The sequence below is a fragment of the Myotis myotis genome, unplaced genomic scaffold (assembly GCF_014108235.1).
Source record: "Myotis myotis isolate mMyoMyo1 unplaced genomic scaffold, mMyoMyo1.p scaffold_m19_p_12, whole genome shotgun sequence".
NCBI classification, from domain to species: domain Eukaryota; kingdom Metazoa; phylum Chordata; class Mammalia; order Chiroptera; family Vespertilionidae; genus Myotis; species Myotis myotis.
In genome coordinates this window covers 20,383,774-20,399,182 of record NW_023416316.1, presented here as the reverse complement: position 1 = coordinate 20,399,182, position 15,409 = coordinate 20,383,774, and the positions used below count along the sequence as shown (strand labels likewise).

Sequence of the window (15,409 nt, the reverse complement as noted above, 5' to 3'; positions counted from 1 at the left end):
CTGGCAGAGCTATGATACAGTAGGCAGGTGGGAAAGCATGGACACCGCGAGGCAGTGCCCTCCACAGCACAGAGAAGGCAGAGGCAGAAAGAGGATGGCTCGGCGGTGTTTACTGCACATGGTAGGTTATAAAGGGCCTTTTGTGCCGATGGACAAAGTGACTGGTTAATTCTCTCCAACCTCCCTTCCAATCCATTCTTTGCCACCAGAATGAGCTCTGTAGCCAGTGTAAACCTAAACATACGACTCCCGTGTTCGAGGCACACGGTTGCCTCCACATGGACTGCCCTCTCCCCCACTCCTACACGTGTACTTCCTGGTTAGCCTTCCCACCCAGCCTTGGGTTCTGTGCCCATTTTCCACCTTCTCTAGACCACACTCTGTGCATTCGGGACCTCTGAGTTTCTGCTCAAATGGCCCTAATTTTGTTTTGAGAGCCTGCACAGGGCTCTTCCTGAGACCCGTGTGAGCTGAGAGCCCGCATCACACACACACGGCCTTTTACAGAACTGGAGGGGAGGGAAAAATGGGGCTGAGGATGGGTCAGGAATCTGCATTTGTACCCTTGTCCCGAGTCCCACAAATGTCAGGCTTCCTAGAGGCAGCCCTGCCGAAAGGCCTAGCTTAAATGCCACCCCCTCCCACAAGCCATTTCTGATCGTCCAGCTATTTATCTTTTGCCATCGACACCCCTACAGTGCTAAATTCATTGCCTGCTTGTTTTCCTCATGTAATGCTTACATGCCTATCATTGTCCCCATTTTAGAGACGAGGAAACAGAGGCAGGGAGAAGTTACATAATTCGCCTGGGATCACACAAGTGGGTATACCAGGGGTTTCAACCCGGGTATGCAACTTCAAAGTCCTGTGTTCTTATCTACTACACTGTGGTGTATTTGTGCATTGTGTCAAATCCTATGCTAGGTCATTCAGAGAGGGTGATGGCTAGAAATTCATTACTAATCCATTTCATTAACCAACCAACATTTGATGAATGTCTTTTCACTAGGACTGGGCAGGAGACAGCAAGACAAAGATGTATAATATTACTAAATGAAAATGAGTGACAAGGAGAAGAATATAGCAGGGCAGGAAAATGAAGAGTACTTGTGGGTGTGAAGGTGCAATTTCAGATATTGCTGTCAGAGAGGAAACCTTCCCTGAGAAGGTGGCATTGGAGCAAAGACCTGAGAAATGACAACTCCTTGAGCGCAGGAACGTGTCTGTTTTGTTTGAAGCTGTATTCGCACTGGCCCATGGGAGGCACTCCATAGTAATTTGTTGGGTGAATGAAGGGAAGTGATGGAGGAAGCTATGTGGATAACATGGGGGAGAATGTTGTAGGCAGAGAAAACAGTGCAAAGGCCCTGAGGCAGGGGCGTATGTGGTGTGTTCCTCAAACAACAAAGGCCAGAGTGGCTAGAGCTGAGAAAACACAGAAGAGAAGGAGCAGGTAGAAGCTGTCTTCAGAGCCACTATGAAGACCTGAGTTTGAGTCTCAACGAAATGTAGAGACACCCAAGGGTTTGAGCAGAGAAGTGATGGAATCGGACTTGAGTTTTCACAGCATCATTCTGGGTGACGCTGGACGGTAGACGGAAAGAAGCAAGTGCAGAAGCAGAAAGGCCACTGTGATAGCCAGGTCCTGTGCTGGGCACTGGAAACTGACGAATATACCTGGGAATCTGTCCAGGGCAGTGACTACCTTCGTTGTGCTCCTTACTCTCTTTCGGCGCTTAGTAAAAAACTCGAATTTCAGCTCCCATCCCCAGAACACCTGGTCTGGTGAGTCTGGATTGCGGTTGTTAAGATCTGCCTGCCCTCAAGCCTTGATTCCGGGGCAAGTGGTCCTATGAGCGCAGCTGGAGACGCGCTGGAACTTAAATAGTTCACATCTGATGCATTAACCACCGGGCACGCATTCCCGCGGCTGTGGGCGTTGGAGAGGGGGGGTAAGCTGCACGCAGGGCCTCCAGCTGCGGCCCAGGTGAGGGGCAGGACCCCTCCTGCCCTGAGCTTTCACAGAGCGGGGTTCTCCTTCCGCCTCTACCCCCTTTCCAGGGCACAGAGAGGGCTGGTCCTGGGAAGCGGGGGGCACGGGGAGTGGGGCGGGGCCGGCGCGATCCCCGGGAGGGAAGGGGCCCGTGGGCCTCGCTAACAAAGGGCGGTGTCCTATAAAGGCGGCGGCGGGCGGGCGGCGGGCGAGGGCGCGCACGGCCAGCGACGGTGCGGGTTCCTGGCTCTTGGCGAGGAGGTGAGTGAACTCCGGGTGCAGGGGTGCTCGCGGGAGATGGGCGCGGGGGGCGGGGGGTTCGTGGGCCAGCGGGTCTCCGCAGCCCCGGAGGCCAGTCCCAGCCGCACTCGTCCGGAGGGCAGGAGTGTGGAGGCGACTGGGTAGCAGCCACCAAGTCAACTGGGTGAGAAGACCTGGGGCTCTGGGCAGGGCCGGGCGGTGGCGGGGAGCGTGCAGGCGGGGCGGCTTTGCTTGGATACGCGATGCCGGGGACAGACACCCCAGAGCACCCAGGTAGCTCATGTGCAGAGGCGAGCGGCTCCCGGACACCTGGCAGGTGCGGAACTTTAACAGGACAGGCTTTCCTGGACGCCGGAACCACTGACTCGCGAGGCAGGGCTGCAGGCTGGGGGAGCAAAGGTTATAAATAGAAAAGGGGGGAGGCTGGGAAGTGCAGCGGGCAAGGGCAGCAGGTTGGGCGGGGCGCGCATTGAGTGACGGGTGTTGAGCGCACCTTGGAACAGGTGGCTCTCCCGGTGCCCACCTGAGGCTGGCATTCACAGTAAATGAACTTATTTAGAGCATCAACATGCGGAGTTGTCTAATGGGAGTAGTAACCTGCATAATCATATGTATTCTGGTTTTTATATTACGTGTAAAGGTTATAAACAGTGTATATGTGCACGCCAAACTGGCTACTGCTGTGGAAAGAGATTAGAGAGGTAGGTAGGTAGGTAGGTAGGTAGGTAGGGAGACTGCCATTTATCTTATTTTATTTCTTTATTTTGCCTTATGAACTTGTGTACTGCTTGATCATTTTCCTTAAATGAGCATATATTACTTCTACAAACATTTCCAAAGGCAAATTTTAAATTATATAATTTATGTCTATGCATAAATTATGCTAATAAATCTAATGTGTATAAAGCAAAGTACATGCGCTATTATATACGTCTGTGCCTGATGTTGGAGGTTGGGCATCTCCCACAAAGGCAACTCTATGGACCACCCTTCATCTCTTTCACTTACTGTCAGGAGAAAGATAAAAATAAGAGGCAGATACAGGACCAAGGGCCAGGAGGAGAAGTGTAAAGTCTCAGGGAAGAAGAGCCCTAAGTGTCTGAATGCCTGGACAGGCCACCGTGGGCGTGTTGGCCGGGTGCCTTGTCGCATATTTTCTGCGTGACCTGGGCTGTGTGATCTGGGCTGTGTGTCCCAGAACCACCAGCATGAAAAGAAGCAACTCCTATTTTGGACATTAGTCACCTTCTCTGGGGGCACAATTGCAGTCACTCTTTTCTCTGGTGACCTGCTACCGTCAGTGGTGACAATATAAACACAGGTTTGTTTTCTATGATCTTCCTCCTCCCAGGCATTCCTGGCGGGGTCCATTCAGGGGTGTGTATATAGAATTCGGGGGTTCTATATATTTAGTTGGGAAAAAGTTACATCTTTCTTTCCACTAACCTTTCGTCTAAATGTAACCTCTCCTTTGCTGATGCATGGGGGCAGTAAACTGCAGTGGTATTAGCAGTAATCATAGATACTTTCATGTTACAGAGGTTGCACATCTTTTGAAAAACATCATTTACATATCACTATGCATAAATTATGCTAATAAATCTAATCTGTTATAAAGCAAAGCACATGCATTATTATATATAAATGTAAAATTATTTTAATAACTATTTGATGGGTCGATGTATTTTAAGTGATGCACTTAAAATCATTATTCTGAGAAGAGAACCAAAAGCTTTTTACTTTATGTATTGAAAATAATTATTCTGAGACGGCTCCCTCAGACTGCCAGAAGTTTCCATGGCACAGAAAAAGGTTATGCATCTGGACCCAGCAGGAGTCAGTGGTGACACAAATGCATAAACACCCAGGCTTGGGACACAGCCTCTGCCACTGATTCCCTGTGTGACCTGGGACAAAATTCTCCACCCCAGTTTGATCCTGTGGCATCTGGCATATTTTTTTTAAAGCTTTTAGCTTATTCTGAAATCAAGATTAGCAGCAGTCAGTCCTCACAACTAGAAAAAGACTAAATAAAATTTAAAAATTTTGAATTAAATGTATTGGGGTGGCATTGGTTCATGTGTACAGTTTCGTGATACATTATCTGTATATTGCATTGTGTGGTTACCACCCAAATCAGGGCTTTTGTAATTTTCCTGTGACCTCTTCTTTGAGTTTTTCCAGCTTGTTAAATCGTTGATTTGTATTTCCCCCTATGGAGAAGGAGGGGGACACACTTGAGGATAAATCCACAAGTAATTATGCAGCACCTCCTGGGATGGCAAGCCTCGTTTCAGAAGCTTGTCTCCCTCTGCTTCTGGCACAATAGAATGGAGCCCTCTTAGGAGAGAACACCAGTTAGTTTATCCTGCCTAATCTCTTTCTTGCCCACTTTGAAAAGAACCCCCATGGGCCTGAGTTGACTTAGTGAATGAGCTAAACCCTCTTTTGACAAGAGAAGCTTGAAAATAACTTTGTTCCCATAGTCCTGGCTAAGCAGCCAGCCTTGCCAGGAGAAAACATGACGGGTTTCTTTCTATCTTAAAATCCTCCTGATTTAGGTTCAAGCTTTCAGTTTTGGGTACAGGTGGGCACAGTTCTGACAACACTCATATTTTCATGGTGGAACCAACGGCCAGGGTGTTTAGAAGTGGCTTAGTTAGATCATTGGCAGTACGTGGGTGTCGTGGTATTTCAGAACAGAAAGTGGGGGTCGGCTGGTCCACCCCTTTAGTTGGAAGGATACGTGGGCTGCCTGGAAGCCCCCCGAGTGCCTGGTTCAGTGCTGTTTCTCTGCTTCAGCAGTCCCTGCGCCTCCCTCTCCATGTCACTCAGGCAGTGGCTGGCTCCTCCGTGTCCAGCTGCCAGCACAGTATCTGGCACCTAGTGTCGGTGACTGCTGATGCCAAAGCTTGGAGGGCATAGGATTGTAACTGGACCATGGGTCCACATGGGAGTGTCTCTGCAGAGCGAGGACATGGACCTACGTGGCTGGTGGAGAGAGCCTGAAGTCTGCCATGCGCTGCCGGGGTTTCATTCACCACCAGGTTCCCGGCCCAGCACTGGACTCTCCAACCCGGACAGAGCAGGAACGGCAACCAGAACCTGGCTGGGACATGTCCCAGGCGTGTACAGATGATTAACAAACGCCAGGCTCTGGAGGAATGACACTTCTCATCTGTATAGGGAGGAGAGCCCTCGTGTTAATATTAAGTGCCTGTGTGCTAGGCACATGGTGTCTCGCTGATATCCTTATATACTTCATAGAGGATCTCACAACAAACTGAGGATGGCTTTATTTCCGTTTTCCAGAAAAGAAAACTGAGGCTTAAAGAAGTTAACGGATTTTCTCAGAGTCATTAACTAGGGAATTGGGAGCTGAGATTCAAAGCCAGGTCTTTCTACATTAAAACCCATAAACTTCCTTAGTTTTTTTCTATTGTGAGGCAAATAATATATGAATACTTTATTATAAAAAGTGTAAAATACCAAAGTATACAGAATAAAACCCACAAGTCTCCTTTTTCTATCTCCCCCCAACCCACCCTCCTCCCCCTGAGGAAGTCCTGTTGACGATTTGGCCTGAATCCTTCCAGGTATTTAGCTCTGTATCTACACACGCTCGCACGCACACACATATATTTATACACTCTTATACAGTGAAATAAACACATATATAAATAAAGCTATTGTAGCTGTTTCATTAGGAAAAAATAAATTACAATGAACATTTTCTTTTCTCTGTTTTATTGGTAGGGATCATTGTAATCGTTTAACATTTATTGAACACTTACTGTGTGCCAGACATTGCCCTAAGGTATCATTTTATGTGGCCTCACAGTAGCCCTTCACTTGTGAGGCATTTGAAGCACAGAGAGGTTAAGCGATTGCTCAAGGTCACACAGCTAGGAGGCGTAGAGGCAGTAGCCAAGCCAGGGTCTGGCTCTGGAGCCTGTGCTTTTAACCATCACACAGAGGCCTCCACCGCTGTCTGACTCCTACAGAGTCAGGGCTTGGTGGTATCAGAGTGCTTGTCCCAATGAGCTGGGATCGTCCTCATTTGGTTCCTATGAAGCGTACTGTATAGTGGGATAACTTCTGGAACATGTCTCCCTCCCTAGGCCACCCCAGCAATGTCTACAGCACTCTTCCCGCAACCAGCGCTGTTTACATGTGAGCGTAGCATGGGTTAGAACACAGAAACAGTGCCTGGCGCAAGGCAAGTGCTCTGTTTGCTCTAGTTTTTCCTTTCTGTGTAGTTCACAGGTTGCCTTCATATGCGGTATTTCATTTATTCCCTGCAACAACCCTGGGCAGAGAGAATGGTACCGTTAACCTACCTGGTAGCGGAGGAACTGAGGCCCATGGACTGACAGGGAGTGCCCCAGGGCTGGTTAGTGTTTGGTGCTGTGACCAGAACACCGCCCGGTGAGGGAAAGAGTGGCGCTCCCCTTCTGTTTTGTCCTGCTGTGTCTTCCTCTATGATGGCAGGTGTCTGATATGTGAATACACTGCTTCCTTATTAAGCATAGTTTTGCAAGGCATCAGTGCTCCGATTCAGAGAATAGAGCATTGGCTCTCAACGTTGACCACACACTGAGTTCACATGGATGTACATGGCTTGGCTCTCACATTAAGGAAGACCTTGAGTTGTATTTGCATTGACTGCAGTTAGCGACAGCCTTCAGCTGCAGGTCCTCGTTCTGTATTTTGAATTTAATTTTAAAAGGTCAATAAAAGGGACCTTCCTTATAAAAAAAAAAAAGGTCCGTCACTTGCAACTATAGACGCTTATGGCGTACAGCTGGTTAAGGATTGGACAGCAGGCTTGGTTATAGAAGAACAAGATATCACCCTCAAGAATAATTCAATACCCCACAAGTCATTTTACTGATAAATATATTATTTTGTTGTATGTGGTCATCAACACTTTTATAGTAATTACTGTGTGTCAGGCACTGTGATCAGTGATTTACAAATATTTCATTCTCCTAAGAGCCTTTGCTTACCACCACGGGCTGAAGGACTTCAGTGAGGAGAGAGTATGGGGGGCTCTGGGATGGAATGGATGGCTTCATAGAAAGGGAGGATTTGAGCTGCTTTTTAAAGAATGTGTAGAAATAGGCAAGGAGAGTGCGGAAGGAATTCAAAGCACAGAGAAAGGCAGGTGTAGAGGAGTGGAGTTGGAATATTTGTTACTCTCTGTGGGAACAGGAATGGCCAGCCGATGGCAGTGAGCCAAGAGCACCCAACTGTCGAGGTCTGAGCTTTGGCTAGTTTGCTGATGCATCAAAACGTTCCCACTGATGCATGTCAATCCAAATCACGTGAAAAAAGGGGTCATGTTTCTAAGAGTTAAAAATGGCACAGTAATTTTTGGCCATATGTGAGGATAATCACTCCCCCTGGGTTGGAGAGGTCACAGAAATGGAGCCTTGGGGAGGCCTGCATACCTTCTACAGCATCCATGCCAAATCATCACCCCCATATGCTCCTGGCCTTTCTTCTTTTGTCACCCTAAATACCCCCACTTCTGTTCTTCATACAACAGGCTTTCAAGACTCTTCAGCACCCTGTTCACCCTCCTCTAAATGTGGTCCACTCTGGATATTTTAGTTCTTATGCTGTGGGGTCCAATCCTCCAGGGGAGGGCTGCCAGCTAAGAGCAGAGATGCATTCTATTTTCATCATCCCAAATATTGTATTATTCATGAAACATAGGACCACAGCTTTTTAAAAAAAGAATCCATATTTAACTTCCTATTGACTAAATATATATTTTATTATTCAATCCTATGCATGTATTATTCAGTTCTATGTTGTACCTGACTCCAAAAAGTTAGGAAGAGTACATTATAGAAGAAGCAATGGGGTTATTGGGATAAAATAACCTTTAAAACAGCCAGGGAGAAAAAGGCCAAAGGGTGTTGTTCTTATCTTGCCTTTTCTTCTGCCACGTTTTCCTCCCTTCTCAAAAGGAGGATTAAAAAAAACCTGAAAATGAGGAAATGAATTTCCTAAAATCTGGGTCAAGAAGATCAAACATCTCACGTTTTTGGCAGAATGCGTGCTACCCACCAGGCCTCTTACAAGGTGCTGGCCCTCGGGGCCCTTTTTCTTTCCCTGGCCAGGACCTCAGACATGACCGGGAAGATCTTCACCAACACCAGGGAGCGGTGGAGGCAGCAGAATGTGAACAGCGCCTTCGCCAGGCTGAGGAAGCTCATCCCCACGCACCCTCCCGACAAGAAGCTGAGCAAGAATGAAACGCTTCGCCTGGCAATGAGGTATATCAACTTCTTGGTCAAGGTCTTGGGGGAGCAAAGCCTGCAGCAAACGGGAGTGGCAGCCCCGGGCAACATTCTGGGACTCTTCCCCCAAGGACCCCCCCTGCCCGACAGGACCCTGCTCAGTGACTACCAGGTTCCTTCACCTGGCCCAAGCCACCGCGTCCCTTAGTGCAGCTCTGACTCTCATCACCCAGGGAGACACTTGTTCAGAAGTCACTGGCCATCGACAGCCTTCCGCATGTTACAGAGTCACCTTGATGAATAATTTGTGAGGCAGGAATTTAAGTGTCACAGGAGGTGGCTCAGGGACAGCTGCCAGGAGCCGACTGGAGGCCATGAGGAATGTGGCTTTGGAATGCGGCCTGTTTCTGTCTATTTCATATGTCCAACATCTACGTGAGATGTCGTCTGAAGAAAAAACAATTACTCAATATGTTTTCAGTTATAAGCAAGATGAGTCGAAACGCACATTTCAGATGAGTAAAAAATGCTCCCCTCCGAACATTTTTAAAATATATATATTTTTATTGATTTTAGAGAAGAAGCGAGAGGGAGAGATAGAAACATCAATGATGAGAGAGAATCATTGACTGGCTGCCTCCTGCACGCAGGATCAAGCCTGCAACCCAGGCATGTGACCTTGACCAGAATCAAACCTGGGACCCTTCAGTCCACAGGCCAATGCTCTATCCACTGAGCCAAACCAGCTAGGGCCCTCAGAACATACTTTAAAGTTTCTTTTGAAAAATGTAGCATGTTTGATCAAGGGGGAACAAAACAAGTCTTCAAGTTGGCTCTTGCAAGAAAATAATCCTAGAGGCTTGTGAGAAAATCTGTAGAGAAAAGACCCTCCTGACATGGGAGGATTACAGGAATGCAACAGACACCTATGGGAGAGCTCTGCATCCTTTATCGCTACAGAAGTGGGAGGTGTTACTGCCATGAGCCATTCCCATATATGTTATCTCCAAAGCCAAATGGTGGGCTATATTTGTGAGAGGCAAGGACTTGATCATTTATGAATTAGAATTCCTAGTTTTCTTGTGAAAAACAGCTGAAATAGGTTCTCTAACCCCTCAGTTTCACATGTCAGGTATTAATACTTCTAATTCAGCCTGAGTTCCTGCTGATTTAAGAACCGTAAAATTCAAATATAATTATGAAAATCCAAACATTACCATTTAACGACTCATTTAACAGAGAGCTTAGTTTAAACAAAAGATTAAAGCAGACAATAGGACTGTAATACCAGACTCTAATGAATTAATGAATTTGAAATTTGTCTTCCCAGCTATGGAGCATTAGCTCAGTCTTATGTTGGGAGGGGTGGTACCCCCACAGGCCAATGGAACAGTGGATTTGGCATAACTCATCACCACTTGCCAACCTGATGATGCTTGGATTCAGAGATGAACCCCATAACTGAGCCCAGAATACAAATGATGTCATTTGATTGTCTCTGGGACATTTTATTTCCCCAAAGTTCTTGATGGTACATTGGTTTTAAAACCTTCTGAACCACCAGTAGGAAATTGATGGATTTGCAATTACGGCTTTCCAGTGTATACACAACAGAGGAGTTAAAATTTCCTGCCACTCTGGAAGGAAGATATTTGACTTATGAAAGGTTGAAATGAGCCCCTTTGGTTTGGTAATCAGAAGAAAATTGGATGAGGCCCCCTCAAAATCTCATTCCCCAAATGAGCAAGGCCGTTATGTCATTAAACTCCATGCAGCATTCACACTCGTAGCACGTTGTGTTTGTCAGAAGCAATGCATTTCCTTCTGGGTCCTTTCTTTAAACTGCACTCAGTGAACTTCCCCTTGGACCCAGAATAGGAGGAGACACAAATGGGCATTTCTCACAAGCTTGGGGAGACTTAAGTGTGTCCCCAAACTACCAATGGTTTGCTGATAGTTGTCAATTGAGCAACATGACTTATTCTCATCTGGCATTAAATCAGAGTCACACTTTAGACAGTATTTTAATATTAGCTTCATTTTACCATGTTGCCGAGAACTGCATGGAGGCCTGAATATGGGATTTAATGCTCTTCTCAGAGTGAGTGCACCTTTTTGCTATTGGGGCCACGTCTGTGTGTGCAGAAGGCCTTTGCTCCTAAAAAGCTTTGGGGAGACTGAATGATCATTAAACTATATGAGGAGGATCATTGTTTAATGAAACCCTGCAGGAAATCCCCTTGATAGAATGAATACACATTTAAAATATGACTTTATGTAATTCACCTCTTAGATGATTTCTTTTGCAAGCTTGGATTTTGGTATATCAAGTTGTGTCACATTAAAATGACTGTCAGACCTAAACCTTGGCAAGGTAGCTGTAAGACTGGACGCTAATTCAAAGATCACTCCATAGTCTCCTTGGTGTCCAATACTTAGGGCTTGGCGATTGCAACAGTAAGAATTTATGGTTCGAACGTATTGTAGTTCACGGGTGGTACATCTTTTTATGGATCATTTGAACCCAACAGAAGAGTTTAGACAGATTACATCATCCATGCTACTCTGTTACTTGAAAACAAGTGTTTGGTCTGCTCCAGACACTTCTGGAAACTAGGTATAAACAAGTCCATTTATTTATATGGGTCATTATGTTGGCTAATCTTACTCCTCATGTGACAGAGGAGAAAACAGGTCCAGAGCATTTCAAAGTGACTTTGCAAAGGTCACATGGACAGTTGGTGGAAACCCCGTGCGTGCCAGTCTCCTGATCCAGCGCCCAGCCTTGCCACAGCCGTGTTTGGTCACTAAGTATTTTAGGATTGAAAACGGACCAGCACCTTATGATTAGGCTCCTCTCCTCTGAATAGCGCTCTGTAGCCTTCTTCTGTGCCTTTTTATTGAAATGGAATTGTTGTGCTTTGTAGAATGTGATTAGAAGTATCAGCCAAAGATTTTATCTGTTGTTTTGTGATATTTTTACCATTGATTCTAATTTACTTTTTAACTATTAATTTATTGAAAATAAATTAAGAAAAGAAAGTGTCCTCTTTTTTTTCTTTTTAAAAAGAATTTTATAATTAACTAAGCTCATCCGCCCATTCACTCCACCCTCACAGCCAATCCTCTGGCTTTGAACCACCCCCCACCCCCACTGTCTTTAGTCAAGAAAAATATGCTGTTCTCCAGCAGACCAGGACCTCGGCAGCCTGACCCCATTGTACCCTTCCCTTTACCTTCTACAGTCCCCGAAATGTACTGTACATGCTAATGAAACCATTTCACTTGATGGTCCCCAAACATGCCTCCCCCCCCCCAATACCTCTGACTCTCCCTTTTGATTCCATCTGCTTGTATGAACGTCCCATTCTCACTTGTTTTACTCACCCCTCCATCTGCACGAAATTCCACTTGCTAAAATCTTTCATGGCTGATCTGAAATACCACTCCTTCAGGAAGCTTGACTCATCTTCAACATCATCTCTTACACAAAGATTTCCTCCTAGATTTCCACCACCCCGGCTAATCTCTTCTTTCTTAGAATCCCCTTATGCACTTCACGGCCCTTATTTCCTCTACCCTGTGTTTCAGATACCTGTGCATATTCTGTCCCCCTGCTCCCAGCTAAGGTCTCCTCGACACTGTGACAGTTTCTATCTAACATCTAATCCGCAAGACAGTCCTGTAAGTAACCTCGCTTTCAAAATGTGGAAGGTATATCAGGATTGGCTCTGTTAAGTATCTTCCGCTAGCTTCCCCTAAAAGATGACATTGATATGAAACTTGAACAGGCCGACTTTTACTGAGGAACCCAAAGTCTAAAGCTCTTCTTTAAGGTTTGTTTCCCATAATACCCATTCAGCATGGCCCTTGCAGCACCTGCCTCCTGAGGTTTCGTCACCCAAGCATGGCTTGAGGTGACCAAACTATGTACAAGTTATGCACAACAGGCTTTGTCCTTAAAAAGGCCAAAGATCTTTCATCTTTTCAGGGGTCTGGGAGAATGGACAGCTTAACTGCTGACCCACAGGCCAAAGGTTAGTTGAAAGCCACATCCTTAAATTAAAAGGTCAAAGATAAGGAGGAAATCTAAACTCTCAATGGCAGTGCAAAGTGAGGGATTTAAAGTGGCAGGTGCTACGAAATGCCAAGGAATGAATGCAGTTGAAGGATTACAGGAAGCCAGGCCAAGGTCTCCTGAACTGAACATGCACTTCTGTGACTCTTGGAGTTTGCCATAAGCAGGGACACTTTCCATTTTATTTTCTCTTTATTGCTAACGATTTATCACAAAGAGATTTTAATGAACACTAGATTTTTACACACACCTTGGTTAGGTTAGTAATCTGCCAAATAACATATACTCTAGGAATTTAATTTCCAGAGCTCAAGAATTCCCTGGTAGTCGAATGAAGCAAGCCATTGAATTGCCTTTTCTGGAAAACTTTAAGCATAGGATTATTCAATATGATCAGACTAGAGGCCTGTTGCACGAAAAGATTCGTGCAATAGGCCTGGATCCTGGGTGCCGGAGGAAAACCGGTGCCGCTCTGGCCAGAGCCGCCTTCAGTCTTCGCTCCGCTGCTTCGCGCCTACGTGTGCAAATTAATCGCCATCTTCGCTGATTAGCCCATGGGAGGCGTAGCAAAGGTATGGTCGATTTCAATCTTTGTCTATTATTAGATTAGATAGGATACTTGTACCCAAGTAATTATCCTTCTAGGAACCTACCATAAAGAAATAATCAGAATTATGGTCAAAGCATTATGCGTATGGATATCTACTTCAGAATTATTTACATTGTAAATACAAGTAAAATAAAATTATAATAAGGGAGCCCAGATTCGCTGAGTACTTACTGTATGCCAGGCTGTGCCAATAGCTTCCTGTGTATCAGCTCGCATATAACAGTGTTCCATTGTTAAGATTATGTTGATTAGATGTATTGTTCTCATTTCACGAATGAGGAAACTGAAGTGTAGGAGATTATTTAACTTGCCCAAGTTTCCACTGCAGAGCCAGAATTTGACCCATCATTTTTACTCAAAATCACTGCTTTTCACGACAGATTTAAAAAAAAAAAAAAAAAATAAGTTCTTAAGGCCTTTTGACCCTAACCACCTTAATGGAACCTCGTGGACCAGGCATAATACCCAGTAACACTATTGGGTAAACAAGCACAACCCAAAAAAAACAAAGCCTCCTTTTTGGGAGCCTCATTGCTGTTGGCACATCTTCCACTGCGCTGTGCAACCTAATTTCTGTCTGAGAGGATGGGACCCCCAGCACTTCCTTTGCATACTTTTTCCTTTATCACATAGTTCTTCAGGATAGAAAACCCAGATCACCAGTCAAATTAGTCTGTGATTCTCCCCCTCGGCCCCCTATATTTCAGTCATCGCCTACCTGCAGCAAGCACTTCTTTCACCAGAGGCTTCTATTCTTGGGGGCAGAAGAACATAGTGAAAGGCAGGCATGGCTTCAGAGCCCAGCCTTGTTGCTCACTCAGTACATGACCTCAGTGTGCCGCCCAGACTCCTTTAAGCCACAATTTCCCCACGTGTACACTGGAGCAAATATCTCCATGAGGTGGTTGCTATAAGTATCAAAGATGGCATTTATCTAACTCCCGGCACATAACAGGTTCTCGATGACTATGAATAACCCTTCTTTTTATGATTTCCTTCCCATCTCCAGCGTGCCATATTCAGATCTGTTATGCCGCATGTCCAAGGAGGTGCATCATATACTCACACACAGGGCAAAGAGCGTACTGGTCCCCAGCGCTGTCTTTTCTCTGTGCTGTTTCCCCTGCCCTTTCACCAGTATATCTGTCCTTCCTAGTTTCTGTGATGGGGCATCTCTCCTGGAGCCTAGAGCTGTGGTAGGCAGTTAGCCAGACACAAGCAGAGCAAGGGCAATGGGCCAGGGACAGAAGGTCACCAGGGTGGAAAGCCCCAGGTACCTAGCAACAGACAATTGTAGGGTGGGACCTTACCCCCAGGGTGATCTTCCTCCCCTAGCATATCCTTGGTCATGTGGTTTGAACCCCCTGACCTTTACTCCTTAGAGATAATGTCTGAGCCTCAGTTGTACTTCAGCTCCAGGCCCAGAAAAGCAACAAAACCAGACCAGTAACCCCACAGCTGACCTCCAGATTAGTTGCATTGAATAATTGTTGTAATGTACCCCTCAAATCACACAAGGATGCCTCAAGAAGTCAAATTAAAGAGTCACATTTATTGCAAATTCGGGACTATGGGGGGGCATTTTGCTCTCCCAAATCTCATAGTGATAAGATGGCCGAAACACCAGATTTATATAGGCAAAGATCACAAAGGTATTGATTACATCCCAGGGTTTGGAATGAGGAACCTGGTTCGCAAAAAAAGCAGTTTACAGAAGCAGAAGCAGCATGTTGTCTAAATTATAGTTTTGGGTCTCTGGATCACTGAGTTGACAGAAACACATTATCTAGAGCCCTTGGGTCTGGAATGAGGAACCTGGTCAGACTTAAACATGTTATCTAAATTACAGTTTTTGAACACTGAGTCAACAGGGACATGTTAACTGAAGCCCTCTGACCTTAGGATAATTGTGCTGTCTTTCCCAGGTAAAGGAAAATGTGCTTTCTAAGATCAGTATGACCACAACCAATGGGATAGCCACATTATAATCAATAGGGTATTTAATGGAATGGGGTGATTTATATAATTCAGAAAATTAAAATAACTTTTTGTTATGCCCAGATTTCAGGATCCCCAAAAGACCACCAGGAAGCCAGCCAAGTCCGATGCAAAAGCAAAGAGACTTTATTCGAGCTAGCTTGGCTCCCCCACCACACTCACCGACGCAGAGGCAAGCGGCAGAGAGAGCTAGCCCTGTAAGAAGAGGGGTTTTATAG

At 45.7% G+C, this 15,409-nt stretch overlaps 1 protein-coding gene across 1 annotated transcript; it reads left to right on the top strand.

The window, feature by feature from the left end:
* Window positions 1–2,201: 2,201 nt before the first annotated feature.
* TAL2 (TAL bHLH transcription factor 2) lies at window positions 2,202–9,143 on the top strand. Its single transcript, XM_036329091.1, has 2 exons — window positions 2,202–2,254; window positions 8,386–9,143. Exon 2 carries the CDS (start codon window positions 8,396–8,398, stop codon window positions 8,711–8,713), a length of 318 nt encoding a protein of 105 aa, XP_036184984.1. The 5' UTR covers window positions 2,202–2,254; window positions 8,386–8,395; the 3' UTR covers window positions 8,714–9,143.
* The last annotated feature ends 6,266 nt before the right edge of the window (window positions 9,144–15,409 follow it).